The sequence below is a fragment of the Haliotis cracherodii genome, unplaced genomic scaffold (genome assembly GCF_022045235.1).
Source record: "Haliotis cracherodii isolate W230 unplaced genomic scaffold, xgHalCrac1.p SCAF_35, whole genome shotgun sequence".
Lineage (NCBI taxonomy): Eukaryota > Metazoa > Mollusca > Gastropoda > Lepetellida > Haliotidae > Haliotis > Haliotis cracherodii.
In genome coordinates, this window is record NW_027266292.1 from 375,144 (window position 1) to 393,335 (window position 18,192).

Sequence of the window (18,192 nt, forward strand, 5' to 3'; positions counted from 1 at the left end):
AGAGCAAATTTACTTCCTAAGTCAAGCCTATATATTTAGAACAGTTATATACATCTAAAACATTATTTCTTTTTTTTTATTCTTAAAATGTTCACTAATATTGGGAAAACCCAATATAGTGATGAATGGATGAGTGAAATAATATTGGTTACCCAATGAAAAATGTAATAACCCAATTACAAAAGAAATCCTAGAGTAAAAACTCATTTGCTCAAAAAGTTATCTGGAGCTCTGGTACAATACAGTACAATACATTACAATACGGTACAATACAGTACAATACAGTGCCTTACCGTACAGTACAATCCAATACAAATATGTTTCAAGAAATTGCATATTATCGGTTCTGGGAGAATTACATTTGGTAAATCCTGGCTGTTTGCCTACTCTCAACATTAATTTGTGAAGAACATTAAAGAAATCAACATTATTATGTTGATGTTTTGTACTTATGTCCGAGATAATCTTCAGTTTTAAAACTTGATTTGTTGCAGCAGGATGAGACTGCAGCCATTCATTGTTCTAGTCTTGTCCATCTTGATTCATAACCTGGTGAGTACTAGCTTTGTAGTTAACAAGGAGATAATCAACATAAGTTACATTTAGAAATGTTTCTATTAACTGAGTCAGTAACTGACAACGCAGGAATCACCGAGTATGTCCCTGGAGAATTATGTTTTGTAAATCCTTGCTGTTTTTCAACTCTCTGGCTTTTCTCCTGTGGGATTCCAGGGCAGAATAGGTCCCCACACCTTAGACTTGTCTCCTGTGGGATTCCAGGGCAGAATAGGTCCCCACACCTTAGACTTCTCCTGTGGGATTCCAGGGCAGAATAGGTCCCCACACCTTAGACTTCTCCTGTGGGATTCCAGGGCAGAATAGGTCCCCACACCTTAGACTTGTCTCCTGTGGAATTCCAGGGCAGAATAGGTCCCCACACCTTAGACTTCTCCTGTGGGATTCCAGGGCAGAATAGGTCCCCACACCTTAGACTTCTCCTGTGGGATTCCAGGGCAGAATAGGTCCCCACACCTTAGACTTCTCCTGTGGGATTCCAGGGCAGAATAGGTCCCCATACCTTAGACTTCTCCTGTGGGATTCCAGGGCAGAATAGGTCCCACACCTTAGACTTGTCTCCTGTTGGATTCCAGGGCAGAATAGGTCCCCATACCTTAGACTTCTCCTGTGGGATTCCAGGGCAGAATAGGTCCCCACACCTTAGACTTGTCTCCTGTGGGATTCCAGGGCAGAATAGGTCCCCACACCTTAGATTTGTCTCCTGTGGGATTCCAGGGCAGAATAGGTCCCCACACCTTAGACTTCTCCTGTGGGATTCCAGGGCAGAATAGGTCCCCATACCTTAGACTTCTCCTGTGGGATTCCAGGGCAGAATAGGTCCCCACACCTTAGACTTGTCTCCTGTGGGATTCCAGGGCAGAATAGGTCCCCACACCTTAGACTTCTCCTGTGGGATTCCAGGGCAGAATAGGTCCCCACACCTTAGACTTCTCCTGTGGGATTCCAGGGCAGAATATTGACCTTTTCTGCTTGTGTTCCTGTCCCAAGTACCTCAAACGTGTTGTAGAGTCAGCTAGTTAAAGAGAGTGATCATGATGAGTGACCTGGATGATTGAGTGCCAGTGTACCCTGATGGATCATGGATCATTGCTCATGCTGTCAGCCACTGGCTTGAATAATCATAGGTTGTCAGACATAGCTTGAATATTACTGAGACTGACATAAAATAATATCTGCACTCACTCATTCACTCATTCTGTTCTCTGTTGCAGTGTAGTGGTGCTCCAACCTGCCCTCTCGGCCAGATACTGTACGACAAGGATTCCCACCATCTATGCTGTGTGCCAATAGTCTCCCCAAACTATTGTGGACTAAGTGAGTATATGTGAAGTCTTCACTGTGTAGAGTTGTGTCCCTTGGTTGTGCCAGGATAAACTGATTGTCAACTATGACACCTGAGTTCGTTAGCTTCTTCCAAACATCTAAGACAGCCATCATCAAAACTTCCCAGGTTTGCACACCGACTTTGTTGCTCAATAATCTGACAGAGCTGCTGTTAGGTGTAGGCTGTATTTTAAAGGGAATGTTGGGTAGCCTAGTGGATAAAATGTACGTTTGTCAAACCATAATTGTCTGAGACCTGCATCACTTCGGGCTTTTCACCCACATTAAGCTGACATGCCGTGATAATCTAAATACTGAGCAAAGTGGAGTCAAACCCTTCTCACTCAAAATATTCCATATATGATCATATTTATTTTGATAAATTTTAGACAAAAGGATACGAAGATGTACAGAAGATGGAGAGCCTGATGTCTGTGTGGACTGTGAAGATGGAAAGGTGAATTTTTCAAACTCTACCTCTGGAGTCGTAAAGGAACGCTGCTCCAAGCCGCTTGGGTGTACCGAAGGTAAGCATCAAGTGAACGTCACAATTTCATTAAAATCAGGGACGGATGGTAGCTAAGTGGTTAAAGTGTCCGCTCATCACACCAAACGCTTGTGTTAAGTTTCCATGGTACAATATGTGAAGCCCATTTCTGGTGTCTTACATCTTGCTGATAGCGGCATCAAACCCAACTCACTCACTCACTCACTCATCATAATTGTAACAGATCATTTGCCTCTGAGAGAGTACCTCTCAGCAGGAAGGTCTGACAAGTCCACCTGATTGGTTGTTTGAGATGTTTTGTAGGGGGATGCTGATGTTGCAGACATGATTTAGAGTTGCATAACGACGAGCAGTTAATATCAGTTGTATCATTTTATTAGAAATAGTCAAACCTTGTTGTGTCGAACTTAAAATTCTTGGTTGTCTCAAATTCACCTCCTGGTCCCTGCAAATTCCTTATGAGGGCTTGATTTAAAGAACTTGATTTAACTTGCACGAGGTTGCACCAAACAAAACCTAGTAGTTGCACCAAACAAAACCTAGTAGTTGCACCAAACAAAACCCAGTTGCAACAAACAAAACCTAGTTGCACCAAACAAAACCTAGTAGTTGCACCAAACAAAACCCAGTTGCAAGAAACAAAACCTAGTAGTTACACGAAACAAAACCCAGTTGCACCAAACAGAACCCAGTTACACCAAACAAAACCCAGTTGCAACAAACAAAACCTAGTACATGTAGTAGTTACACCAAACAAAACCCAGTTGCACCAAACTAAACCTTGTTGCACTGGACAAAAAACTGGTTGTGTCCTGTACCCATAAATTTTCAAAGTTGAAACTTGCACATAATCTTGAAGTACCCACATTTTGACTGCGTCAAGTCCTCAAAAGCAAGACAAATTACACATTAAAAGGATGTGACTGTCTTAGTCTGGAAAAAAGCCTAGAGGTATTGAATTTGTTCTAAGCTCGATGTTGTGTGGACGTGTAAGGGTTAGACACAAATCTCGAAGGGGGCACGGGTGGCCCAGTTGTCTAAGGTGCCGCAATTCGCTGTGCAGAGTTGAATCCCTTAGACACTCAAAACCAATGATTGTGGGTTTGAATCCCGGTTCGCCCAGATTATGTTTCTAGGTTTGTCAGCACCATACCCGTGCTCGTGGGTTTCACTGACGTGGTAAACGGCTAAGACCTGCATCACATTGGGCTTTCCTCACTCATTCACTCACAAATCTTGAAAAAAATTGACGTGCACATGTTGCATGTAGACATAAATTTAAGGAAGCATTTTACAAGTGATAGTTTGTACTGGTACATGTTTTGTATAGCTAATTCGAGCCCTGCCTCTATACATATCATTTATACTCATATCTGATGAACTGGATGTGTCAAATTCCCGGTTGTCTTGAATTCAAACATACAAACACATTTTCACTTCCTACTGTCAGCTCACTTCACACACAATTGACTGACATCCCTGGATTACTGCAATCACATCAAAGTCAGGATCACAAGATTATATGTAGCAATCTCTCAAACCCTGGTTTTCTGAAATTCAATTTGTTGATCATATTCATTGCCTCGAACCTATGACACCCCAAGCTTTTATCCATGTCCCTATAAGTTCGACACGAGGTATGACTGTACTGAAAAGGTTAAGAAATATCATGAATGAATTATGTATTTGAACATTCTCATTAACATGATTAAAATCAGATCGTAGTTCTCGCTACCACTAAACAAAGATCTGAGGACATCCCATTAGGGGTCACGTCAGAATGACCTTTCATCCGACCAATCACAGCGTCGCTTACCAGATCATGAAAGTGACAGTCGGAATGTGATTTCTAATCATGCATCCTTGAAAACTTTTTACACAGGGTATTCCAAAAGATAGTTACGGGGTTAACGACTGAATCCATGAAATCTAGACCATCTATCAGCCATTCCAGAATGTTCTTTTGTTCAGGTTTCAAAATATGTTTCCAAGTGTAGTCGCCAATTTGAAATTAGTGCTGTAAAGCACGAGTAAGCTGCCTTTTGATTGGCTAATGTCGACTTCTTGTCAGCCATTCCATTGGTCGATCAAAGTTTGCGCAAGGTCAGTCTGACATGGCCCGTAATGGGATGTCCTCAGATCTTTGTTTAGCGGTAGCAAGAACTAAGATCTGATTTTAATGAGATTGGTATTTGAATGAAACTCATTGAGCCGGTCTGTGATGTGATGTTTCAGAAGCGATACTGTCTGGCAATGGTCAGTGTCAATGTGATAATTCAAGATGTTACTATGGAGACGACGAGTACAGCTGTTTACTTCTCAAAGCCAAATGCCAGGAAAACACATACCACAAGAATGGTGAGATACATGTTCCACTAGGATTGGGATGAGTCCAAATTTACTACCCAGGTACCTGACCCCCTATTACCTGACCCTACTCGACCCACACGGGTACAAAATGTCTGATTGGGAATTGTTTTACCGGAGCCTGGCAAAGACTATTTAGACAGTAATATATCTTGTCGGATCATAGGTTTTCGGACATCATACGTTTTTTGATGGCCATGTTTGATAAAAAGGCTATTGGACGCTCTTGCCTCCGGAAGATGAGGTAGAGGCAGATCCAGGAATGTTCATAGGCGGGGCCAGGGGGCCCAAATCCCCCTTTTGAAAACCAAATGTAGTATGTTGTTGACAATCCCTCCCCCACACACATTGAGAGAGGATTTTGATTTATCATCCAAAACTGGGTCCCACGGGAGATATCGCTACTGAAGCTGTTAGCACTACTTTTTACCCTTAACATGCTTAAGACAATGCTTATTACACACTCAGTCGCCGTGGTGACTTAGCATAATACCACTGCCACAGGCTAATTTGCATATCACTTGACCGGACTTTTCTCTTGTTTGTAAACAAACGCGCTTTTTCAGAAATCAGTATAGAACGGACTAATGCAAGTATTTGGGGGTGCTTTACATATTGTTTTGCATAACTATATAGATATGCTACTACAACTGCGACAGTGAGTTGCATGACAATATATATTTATGCATCAAAGTGACCGTGTCGCTAGCTCTCCGTTGGGCTTCGATGACAGCACGTGGAGCCGTACAACCTATGTAAACATAGGATAACTACGCTAAAACAAGTAGATTTTTACGTATTTGTATACTCTCTCAATGAAAGTTAACCATTCTTTGACATTTGTTTATGAAAATGTGTAGACTTGTCAAACATGAAACGGATGAAAAGCATATGCAATATCTTGAATGGACTGTGAAAGATGTGACAAATCGTCACATGGCACTGGCCTGTGGCAGAGGTACTATGCTAGCTGGCTGCCGGACGCATGGAACTCTGGGTAGGAGAGTGTGCTTATTACTGAAAAGTTGGAAGAATGATGTTGAATGATAAATAAAATCTCACTCTATATTTGATATCAAAAGACACTTGGGTGAGATTCTCTATATTTTTGGACCCTTCCCTTTTATAAATGCTGTACCTGCCCTTGAGGCTCACAAAGGTTTAAGTTGTGTTGGGTGGCTAAAACTGTTAGCAATGAATTTTAAGCATCAGTTTTACAATAACAAGGTGTTTTGGTGTTTGTTGTCACATCATGGTCCTTTATCAAGCTTGTCCATCATTTTAATTGATACTTATCAAGTGCAGTCTGCACCATAATAAACTGTTTAACCTTATCTACATGTTGAGGGGAGAGCTGAGTAAAAGGAGTTGTCTCCCTTGTTCTGTGGATTCTATGACCATGAACCCTGTGAATACTACTTTTTTTCATTTTCAGATCTTATCAACAGGATTAATATTAGTATCCAACCTTTACCAGATTTATGAATAATAATTAATAATGTAATAAAAACACATTTCAGTATTTTATTCCTAAATGGTTTGTTAAATTACATCAAAATAACTGTTTGTCTGATCTGAGTTGTTTGTTGCAAGGTGCCTGTTTTCCCTGTCCAGCAGACACCCATCGGCCAGGCATCGGGTGCGGGCCGTGTGTGCCGATAACCTCACTTGCTGCCTCAGTCAACACCATCAGGTCGGTCCTCCCTCCCTCACTCACTCACTCACTCACTCACTCACTCACTCAACCACTCACTCAACCACTGACTCAACCACTCAACCACTCACTCAACCACTCACTCAACCACTCACTCAACCACTCACTCACCCACACACACACCAACCCACACACCCACCCACACACTCACCCACCCACTCACTCACTCACGAACTCACACACCAAACCACACACCCACCCACACACTCACCCACCCACCCACTCACTCACGAACTCACACACCAAACCACACACCCACCCACTCACTCACCCACTCACCCACCCAACCGTCCACTCACTCACTCAGCCACCCACCCACCCACTCGATCACTCACTCACCCACTCACACACCAACCCACACACCCACCCACTCCCCCAACTACTCACCCACTCCCCCAACTACTCACCCACTCACTCACTCACTCACTCACTCACTCACTCACTCACTCATCCACCAACTCACTCACTCAACCACTCACTCAACAACACCCACTCACACACCCACTCACACACCAACCCACACACCCACCCACTCCCCCAACTACTCACCCACTCCCCCAACTACTCACCCACTCACTCACTCACTCACTCACTCACTCACTCACTCATCCACCAACTCACTCACTCAACCACTCACTCAACAACACCCACTCACACACCCACTCACTCACTCAGCCATACTCACTCACTCAACCACTCACCCACTCACTCACTCACTCAGCCATACTCACTCACTCAACCACTCACTCACTCACTCACTCAAGTCAGGGGATTGTCTGGTACAGACTCGATTATTTGCAGACCGCCGTCATATAGCTGGAATATTGCTGAGTGCGGCGTTAAACAACAAACCAATTACGACATTCAAAGTAATTAGTGGTTGATTTGCTCTAATATTTCACACCACACCTATATCAATTACAGGTTGTATGTCTGCATCTCAGTAGTTTCTATAGCTTATATTGGTATAACAATTTCAGCGAAGCCATCCCTCACCTGAATACTACCAACTCCACAACCACTGTGCCAACTGCTGTGACAACGAAACCTGATTCTCCTGATATAGGTGAGTGAGATAAGGTGAACATACCGCTAAAAGAGATACCAACCATTAAGCTCTTGGCATCATAATTACGCTTTGGAGCCTAAAATTACACTATTATGCTTGTCTTCCCCAGATTCTGATTTTTGAAACTTTTTCACAATTTGTTTACATGTATCAAATATCATGACAATCAGATTTTTAGCGCACCAAGGGCTGGAACTTGCCAAATAAAAAATAGTAAGGATATATTACTGGTTGAAGCCTCACCAACAAATAAAGCAATAGGTAGATGCTGTAAATTAAATAAAGAAGGGGTTAAAGCTGTTTGTTTATACTTACAAGTGCAAACATAAATAGTACACTTCACGTACCATTTTGCCAAAATTATTGCAAACATTATTATAATTATTGAATGAAATTTTGAATATAATTAAAATATATTGCAAACATTAGTCCCGATAAACAATGAATGTTTTTAATTAATACCAGATATCATAATATTAGGATTAAATTGCGTACTTCAGTTCGGGTTTGTTGACTGGTATTTCCGGTGTTACGTGATCGCGGTGATCAGCTGATAATGTTTTCTGAGATGGGGAAAAACATCGTGTCATTGGAAAACTTGATTTTTTTGAAAATTTTGGGAGCCATGCTTTACCGCGCGCTATGACCGAGTTAGCACTGCATTGAAGGGTGCAATAACGAATGAACACTGTATTACATGTAGTCACTGTTGATAAATCACAATGAGGCAGGAAGAAATAATACAAAATGTCACCTAGAGAAATAACATTGTGGTGACATGCTAAGTGGGGATAATATCATGATACCCATAATATTGGTGAAAACTAATCCAACCGATGAAGTCCTGGTTGGTGAGCTAGAAAGGGAGTGGGGGTTATTGCTGCGTAAATCACCTGATCAGCCTCAGTAGTCAAATCATGATAAGTTCCTCAAACGTAGGGCACTTGTGAGGGTATTTGTCAGCTTTGGGACCATGTCTTGGTAACGCAGAAACTGAGGTGGATCTGCACAAATTTTCTCAGAGGAGTGAGGTTGTCGGAGACCCTGTACATGTTCACCCGTTAACTGTTGTTGCAATGATGCCACTGTCTGTTGTAAAGCTGCTAGTTGTGGTCGTAATTCTGCATTTTCACCTGTACTTGGCACGGCCATATTGAAAGTAGTCCCAGGAAGTTGTCTGTCTGAATCCCTACGCTCAGGCTGTTGTGTGTCTGGAGTTCTAGCTTGATGTCTTCTGGCCGAAATAGTGCCTTCATTGCCATTGTCAGCATCGGAAATATCAGCAATGATGTTGTTCCTTGAGGTCACAAGGTTTCCAATTCTCCAAAACTCCACAAGTTTGAAGAAGTACCGTCTTGACAGAGTGTGGGTCTAAAGTCCCAAGTCCTGTAATTTTGATTTCAGTTCCTCCGTCATCAAATTGGCCCGAATAGATTTATCTAACTGCTGTCTTAGAGTCAATGGTTCTCTCACATTAGATCTCGATCTGTACTCATGAAGTGAAAACCTGTATCATGGTACTATCCACAGTTATGTTTCTTACCCCACTGATTACTCTAAAACTTCAATTAGGGTTGGCACCTCTGCTCTATACAAAGATGTGAGGACATCCATTAAATGTCACATCTGAACGACCTTTCAGGCGGCTATTCTTGTCATTAGAGGCGACTAACGGGATCGGGTGGTCAGGCTCACTGACTTGGTTGATGCATATCATCGTATCCCAGTTGCATGGATTTATGCTCATAATAGCAATCACTGGATTGTCTGATCCAGACTCGATTATTTACAGACCACCATCATTTAGCTGGAATATTGCAGCGTTAAACGACAAACAAACAAAGAACGTCCTTTCATCTAACCAATCAGAACGTTGCTTACCAGACCAGGAAAAGAATAGTCAGAATGTGTTTCCTAATTATGCAACCTTAAAAAGGTTTACACAGGTGTTCTGAACAACAGTTACGAGCATTACGACCAAATCCATCAAAATCATCGTCTATCTGTCACTGCAATCGGATAAACATTTGAACAGAAGAACTGCCATTCAATCTCAGCCATCTATTAGAGATTCCAAAATAGCCTTTGGTTCAGTTTTCAAATTTTGAATGATACGAAGTCAAAATATTTTTCAATGTGTAGTCGGGAATGGAAGTTGCTACTTTGAAACTTGTGCCAAAATAGCTCAAGAATGCTGCTTTCTGATTGGCTAATGTTGATTCCTTGTTAGTCATTTCACTGGTCAGTCAAAGTTCGCGTAAGGTCATTCTGATGTGATCCAAAATCGGATGTCCTCAGATCCTTGTTTAGTGGTAGTGAGAACTAAGAACTGATTTATTGAGGTTGACATGTTGATATATCAAAACGCCAAAACACCATTCCAGCTATGTCATGGTAGCGTGTAAATAGTCGATCCCCAGTACCCAATTCTTGTCTCCCTGTGGGGATCCTAGGACTGAATAGATCCCCAGTACCCCATGCTAGTCTCCCTGTGGAGATCCTAGTACAGAATAGATCCCCAGTACTTCATGCTAGTCTCCCTGTGGAGATCCTAGGACAGAATATATCCCCAGTACTTCATGCTAGTCTCCCTGTGGGGATCCTAGGGCAGAATATATCCCCAGTACCCCATGCTGGTCTCCCTGTGGAGATCCTAGGACAGAATAGATCCCCAGTACCCCATGCTGGTCTCCCTGTGGAGATCCTAGGACAGAATATATCCCCAGTACCCCATTCTGGTCTCCCTGTGGAGATCCTAGGACAGAATAGATCCCCAGTACCCCATGCTAGTCTCCCTGTATGGATCCTAGGACAGAAAAGATATGCTACATGCTATCAACCACTGGTTTTCCTGTCCCAGACTGGACTACATGCTGACATGATGCAGTAAAAATATTGATGCATTCCTGACTGTGCATTCTTTACAGTGCATTACTGATGCTGCATTCCTGACTTCTTTCCTGACCATGCATTCCCCACCCTTCATTCCTGACTGCGTTCCTGACTGTCCATTCCACGCAATGCATTTCTGACTATGCTTTTCTGCCTGTATTTTCCTTACCTTGCATTCCTCACCATTCATTCCTGCCTGTATTTTCCCTACCTTGCATTCCTCACCTTGCATTCCTCACCATTCATTCCTGCCTGTATTTTCCTTACCTTGCATTCCTCACCATTCATTCCTGCCTGCATTTTCCCTACCTTGCATTCCTCACCTTGCATTCCTCACCATTCATTCCTGCCTGTATTTTCCTTACCTTGCATTCCTCACCATTCATTCCTGCCTGTATTTTCCTTACCTTGCATTCCTCACCATTCATTCCTGCCTGTATTTTCCTTACCTTGCATTCCTCACCATTCATTCCTGCCTGTGTTTTCCTTACCTTGCATCCCCCACCATGCATTCCTCACCATTCATTCCTGCCTGTATTTTCCTTACCTTGCATTCCTCACCATTCATTCCTGCCTGTATTTTCCTTACCTTGCATTCCTCACCATTCATTCCTGCCTGTATTTTCCCTACCTTGCATTCCTCACCTTGCATTCCTCACCATTCATTCCTGCCTGTATTTTCCTTACCTTGCATTCCTCACCATTCATTCCTGCCTGTATTTTCCCTACCTTGCATTCCTCACCTTGCATTCCTCACCATTCATTCCTGCCTGTATTTTCCTTACCTTGCATTCCTCACCATTCATTCCTGCCTGTATTTTCCTTACCTTGCATTCCTCACCATTCATTCCTGCCTGTATTTTCCTTACCTTGCATTCCTCACCTTGCATTCCTCACCATTCATTCCTGCCTGTATTTTCCTTACCTTGCATTCCTCACCATTCATTCCTGCCTGTATTTTCCTTACCTTGCATTCCTCACCATTCATTCCTGCCTGTATTTTCCTTACCTTGCATTCCTCACCATGCATTCCTCACCATTCATTCCTGCCTTTATTTTCCTTACCTTGCATTCCTCACCATTCATTCCTGCCTGTATTTTCCTTACCTTGCATTCCTCACCATTCATTCCTGCCTGTATTTTCCCTACCTTGCATTCCTCACCTTGCATTCCTCACCATTCATTCCTGCCTGTATTTTCCTTACCTTGCATTCCTTACCATTCATCATTCATTCCTGCCTGTATTTTCCTTACCTTGCATTCCTCACCATTCATCATTCATTCCTGCCTGTATTTTTCTTACCTTGCATTCCTTACCATTCATCATTCATTCCTGCCTGTATTTTCCTTACCTTGCATTCCTTACCATTCATCATTCATTCCTGCCTGTATTTTCCTTACCTTGCATTCCTCACCATGCATTCCTCACCATTCATTCCTGACTGCATTCCTTACCATGCACTCCTGACCATGCATTCCTGACCATTCATTCCTGACAGAGCATTCCTTACCAAATATTCCTTACCATGCACTCCTGACTGTGCATTTCTGACTGTGAATTCCTGACTGTGCATTCCTTACCATGCATTCCTGGTGACTGCATCATAAAAGCTGACCATTGTTGATGCAATATTACAAAGTCAGCGTGAAACCCAGAACGTTCACTTTCTCAATTGTCTGCTTTTTCCTATTTTACTTTTAAACCAGCTCTGGAATAATTAATCGGTCATAAATAACATGCGAGAAATATTGACAATTTCCACAAATCTTAAGACAAATGTTGATTGCATTTCACAGAGGAGAAAGACGTTCCAGAAGACGATAAATCAGCTGATTCTGAGTGAGTAATAAAACATGGCTAGATCCTTTAGATCGTCCTCAATGATGCTGTGTATGTTGTAAGGAATACCCTGGATTGATTTACATCAACTGCTTCACGTCCACATCCATTTACTTTTTCTTCACCATCATTATTATTATAAAAAACAATGCTAATTAATATCGAAGATTATGTTGCAAAAACATGTTTTTCTCCAAGCTGTCATGTTTTCAGGACAATTTGGAAAAAAATTCTGTTGCTGATTAAGAAACATTGTCATAAATTTCAAATTTATGTTTTGTTCATTTTGATTTTGGTACTCAGTAATGATGCAGAAAATGTTTTAATATCAAAGGCAGCTGCAGCTGTTAAGTGTCTGACTTCTACACTATTGACTACATATCCAGGTAAGCTACAATGCCATGGCAATAATGTTTGTTTTTATTGTTTCAAACTTCTGCTCCTGTTTATATGAAAGAATGATGTCTTTCAGGCCACTGCCCGGAACTCACGTTTGGGAGTACATACCGGTACTCATTGGACTGGTTTCAGTCATCTTAATTGTCCTGATTGTTTGGGGGAGTGTGTGGTTCTACAGAAAGAGGAACCGTACTGGTAGGTAACACAGAAATAAATAAAAAATTGTCTTTGTAATGATAATATTCCTTGGATGTGCCAGGATCTGCTGATAGTGGGTTTGAATCCCCTATTCATCTCAGTTGAGATCTGTACTCTGTCAGCACTATACCTGTTTATATGGGGTTTTCAAGGTGCTACACCTGTGCTTGTGAACTTCTCCAGGTGCTATACCTGTGCTTGAGGGTTTCACCAGGTACGATGTCTGTGCTTGAGGGTTTTACCAGGTGCTATGTCTTTGCTTGAGGGTTTCACCAGGTACTATGTCTGTGCTTGTGGGGTAGTCCAGGTACTATGTCTGTGCTTGAAGGTTTTACCAGGTACTCTGTCTGTGCTTGAGGGTTTCACCAGGTACTATGTCTGTGCTTGAGGGTTTCACTAGGTACTATGTCTGTGCTTGTGGGGTAGTCCAGGTACTATGTCTGTGCTTGAAGGTTTTACCAGGTACTCTGTCTCTGCTTGAAGGTTTCACCAGGTACTATGTCTGTGTTTGAGGGTTTCACCAGGTACTAAGTCTGTGCTTGTGGGGTAGTCCAGGTACTATGTCTGTGCTTGAAGGTTTTACCAGGTACTATGTCTGTGCTTGAAGGTTTCACCAGGTACTAAGTCTGTGCTTGTGGGGTAGTCCAGGTACTATGTCTGTGCTTGAGGATTTCACCAGATGCTATGTCTCTGCTTGAGGGTTTGTCTGTGCTTGAGGGTTTCACCAGGTACTATGTCTGTGCTTGAGGGTTTCACCAGGTACTATGTCTGTGCTTGAGGGTTTCACCAGGTACTTTGTCTGTGCTTGAGGGTTTCACCAGGTACTCTGTCTGTGCTTGAGAGTTTCACCAGGTACTATGTCTGTGCTTGAGGGTTTCACCAGGTACTGTGTCTGTGCTTGAGGGTTTCACCAGGTACTATGTCTGTGCTTGAGGTTTTCACCAGGTACTATATCTGTGCTTGAGGATTTCACCAGGTACTATGTCTGTGCTTGAGGGTTTCACCAGGTACTTTGTCTGTGCTTGAGGGTTTCACCAGGTACTCTGTCTGTGCTTGAGAGTTTCACCAGGTACTATGTCTGTGCTTGAGGGTTTCACCAGGTACTATGTCTGTGCTTGAGGGTTTCACCAGGTACTATGTCTGTGCTTGAGGTTTTCACCAGGTGGAAATCATCTATGAATTGCATCATATTAAACTGCTGTGCTCTTATAGAAATTTTATTGAAATGAAAAACTGTTCAAAGCAGCATTAAACCTAACTATTGTGAGTGACAATCCCAAGCTCAATGACTGTGAATAACCTTCTCAGCACACCTGACTGTTGCAAATGTAGTGCGGCTGAATCAGATGGTGAGCCTCAATGACTATTTCTGTGGTACTATATCTGTGCTTGAGGATTTCACCAGGTACTATGTCTGTGCTTGAGGGTTTCACCAGATGCTATGTCTCTGCTTGAGGGTTTCACCAGGTACTATATCTGTGCTTGAGGATTTCACCAGGTACTATGTCTGTGCTTGAGGGTTTCACCAGATGCTATGTCTCTGCTTGAGGGTTTCACCAGGTACTATGTCTGTGCTTGAGGGTTTCACCAGGTACTGTGTCTGTGCTTGAGGGTTTCACCAGATGCTATGTCCCTGCTTGAGGGTTTCACCAGGTACTATATCTGTGCTTGAGGATTTCACCAGGTACTATGTCTGTGCTTGAGGGTTTCACCAGATGCTATGTCTCTGCTTGAGGGTTTCACCAGGTACTATGTCTGTGCTTGAGGGTTTCACCAGGTACTATGTCTGTGCTTGAGGGTTTCACCAGATGCTATGTCCCTGCTTGAGGGTTTCACCAGGTACTATATCTGTGCTTGAGGATTTCACCAGGTACTATGTCTGTGCTTGAGGGTTTCACCAGATGCTATGTCTCTGCTTGAGGGTTTCACCAGGTACTATGTCTGTGCTTGAGGGTTTCACCAGGTACTATGTCTGTGCTTGAGGGTTTCACCAGATTCTGTGCTTGAGGATTTTACCAGATGCTATGTCTGTGCTAGAGGGTTTCACCAGATTCTGTGCTTGAGGGTTTCACCAGATGCTATGTCTCTGCTTGAGGGTTTCACCAGGTACTATGTCTGTGCTTGATGATTTTACCAGATGCTATGTCTGTGCTTGAGGGTTTCACCAGGTACTATATCTGTGCTTGAGGATTTCACCAGGTACTGTGTCTGTGCTTGAGGATTTCACGAGGTAATATATTTGTGCTTGAGGGTTTCACCAGGTACTATGTCTGTGCTTGAGGGTTTCACCAGGTACTATGTCTGTGCTTGAGAGTTTCACCAGATTCTGTGCTTGAGGGTTTCACCAGATGCTATGTCTCTGCTTGAGGGTTTCACCAGGTACTGTGTCTGTGCTTGAGGATTTCACCAGGTACTATGTCTGTGCTTGAGGGTTTCACCAGGTACTATGTCTGTGCTTGAGGGTTTCACCAGGTACTATGTCTGTGCTTGAGGGTTTCACCAGGTGGAAATCATCTATGAATTGCATCATATTAAACTGCTGTGCTCTTATAGAAATGTTATTGAGATGAAAACCTGTACAAAGCAGCATTAAACCTATCTATTGTGAGTGACAATCCCAAGCCTCAATGACTGTGAATCACCCTCTTCTCAGCACACCTGACTGTTGCTACTGTTATGGGGTTGGATCGATGACTATTTCTGTGGTATTCAAGCACAAACACATCCCAGTCTATGACATTAACCACTTGTCCGAAGTCCCAGTCAAGTAAAATTCTGTTTGGTCTAGTAATTTCAGAAATATCAGTCCATAATTATAACAACGCTAAAATTTACTTAAGATGATGCTGAGAGCCCAGTTGGGGCAAGTAGCGTCAAACAGTTTTTGTACAGACTGTCCTCATGACATTTCATTGCCCTAACTAAAAAGACTTTTTCAACAAACAGATCATGTGCCATTGCCGTCCAACTCCTCCACTCCCCCTCCCAGTCCACCCCCATCCTACACAGTGTCGGACCCGAACCAGGACACAGCTCATCACTCTCAGATCAATCGGAACACAGGTAAGTCAGCTTATCATTCTCAGATCAACCAGGACACAGGTAGGTCAGCTCATCACTCTCAGATCAACCGGAACACAGGTAGGTCAGCTTATCACTCTCAGATCAACCAGGACACAGGTAGGTCAGCTCATCACTCTCAGATCAACCGGGACACAGGTAGGTCAGGTGATCACTGTCAGATCAATCGGAACACAGGTAGGTCAGCTTATCACTCTCAGATCAATCGAACACAGGTAGGTCAGCTTATCACTCTCAGATCAACCAGGACACAGGTAGGTCAGGTGATCACTCTCGGATCAATCATTGTGTACTGGGATATTTCAATCTTTATTTGTTGGATGAATTTTTTATATCATCAAAACTTGATCCTCAGCAAATTTTGAGTACCGGTGGTATCTTTGAACGTTGCTGAGTTTGTCCTTTGGGTGCGTCTTTCATGATAATTGTGAAACCTTCTTCCTGTATCATTTGGGTAGCTGTTTTAAGAGAACTGCATGTGACTTTCTCCACATTGACAGGGTATCCCAATGGAGGCGCCACTGCAACATGCAATAACCAGAGAGGTATGTATACCAGTGGTGAGTGAGTGAGTGAGTTAGGTTTAACTCTGCTTTTAACAGTATTCCAGTTAATTCATGGTGTGGAAAGCCCGAAGTGATGCAGGTCTCAGACGTTTACCACTTCGGTGAAACCCACGAGCACAGACATGGTGCTGACAAACCTAGAAACATAATCTGGGCGAACTGGGATTCCAACCCACAATCATAGGTTTCTGGCGGGCCCAAGGGACGCAACTCTGAACAGCGAATTGCGGTGCCTTGGACGACTGGGCCACCTGTGCCCCGTATGTATTCCAGGTAGAAGTGGACATGACCTTGTCAACTGAACGCTAATTTCTGTGGGGAGTCTGTGAGGAACAGATCCCAGAACCTCAGTAAAAGTCATTGTCATTACCGTATTAGACGTAATAAGCGCCCAGGGCGCTCTCAAAATTAGAAATAGGGGGCTCTTATTAGAATATTATTTTGGTGAAAAAAACAGTTAAAAGATAAATTTCACGGTTTATGCTGACAGCCTGAAATGTTTATATATGACAGATATATTTTTCAAGAAATTTAATTGCCCATAATTCAAGGTGCATATTACACACGAGTACGTATTATACGCGAATAAATAGGTCTCATGTACATTGATCAATCGGAAGGGGTGCTAATTGGGATTGTTCACCTGCCACTATATTAGCAAATATCGTTGTGGGCGCTAATTAGAGCGGGGCTCTTATTACGTCGAATACGGTACTTGTAATAAGATCCAGCCATCTGATTGGCCACTTGCATGCTTGTAGAAACCTATGTATGACAGCTGGCAGTCTGTGCATCATGATGACATGACGTTTGATGTGACGTGATGTGCTTGTCATCACATTGGTTGGTTTGTTTGTTGTTTAACGCCGCACTCAGCAATATTCCAGTTTTTCGACGGCGGTCTGTAAATAATCAAGTCTGGACCAGACAATCCAGTGATTGATATCATGAACATCAATCTACGCATTTGGGATCGATGACATGCATCAACCAAGTCAGCAAGCCTGACCACCCGATCCCGTTAGTCGCCTTTTATGACAAGCATAGTCACCTTTTACGGCAAGCATGGGTTGCTGAAGACCTATTCTACCCCTGACCTTCACGGGTCGTCATCACAGTTGACCTTGTTCGCACTTCAAGGTACGATACTGAGATTCTGATGCTGGTCTCAAGATTGATGTTTTTGTGCCACACAAATATATCATCAAAAGTGATTCTTTGTAACATGTGAACTCTAATATCAATTATCCTATCTCACCCTATGCATTTCTTCCTCCTTCTTTCGATACTGGTGTGGAAACGTCCTAAAACAAAGTTGCCAGCTTCAAAAAACATTTTACTCGAACACATCCCATACATCACCATAGTCACCACCTAAACAATAGGTCTTGCGCCACTGCAATCCCGTGCGACCTGACCCCAAGCAACCTGATCACCTGACATATCCTGTCACATCATTCTCTTTCTCATCACCAGGGTGTGGGGACGTGTTTGAGTTTACAGAAAATTGTATATTTGTCATCCTCGGACAACTGCAGCATATCAGACAGTTTTACATGGAGTAATGCCCATTATAAAAAAAATGCGATTGCATTTTTTTATCAGTTGATCCTCACTCCAACTGCTGTCATTGTCGCAATGCAAAGATCTGTCAGA

General features: G+C 42.8%; 1 protein-coding gene across 3 annotated transcripts in view; it reads left to right on the forward strand.

The window, feature by feature from the left end:
• Positions 1–18,192, forward strand: part of LOC139477713 (uncharacterized) — a 35,088-nt gene that overhangs the window by 8,433 nt on the left and 8,463 nt on the right. Inside the window, exons 2-11 of one of the 3 annotated variants that reach the window (XM_071260107.1) lie at positions 495–552; positions 1,791–1,893; positions 2,292–2,429; positions 4,646–4,768; positions 6,371–6,470; positions 7,472–7,557; positions 12,250–12,292; positions 12,765–12,886; positions 15,836–15,952; positions 16,471–16,515. In XM_071260107.1, the coding sequence (XP_071116208.1) occupies positions 499–552; positions 1,791–1,893; positions 2,292–2,429; positions 4,646–4,768; positions 6,371–6,470; positions 7,472–7,557; positions 12,250–12,292; positions 12,765–12,886; positions 15,836–15,952; positions 16,471–16,515 (931 nt within the window). In that variant the 5' untranslated portion in view covers positions 495–498. Of the gene's footprint in view, positions 1–494; positions 553–1,790; positions 1,894–2,291; positions 2,430–4,645; positions 4,769–6,370; positions 6,471–7,468; positions 7,558–12,249; positions 12,293–12,764; positions 12,887–15,835; positions 15,953–16,470; positions 16,516–18,192 lie in introns of all 3 variants that reach the window. The other 2 variants (XM_071260109.1, XM_071260108.1) reach the window with 2 other exon arrangements.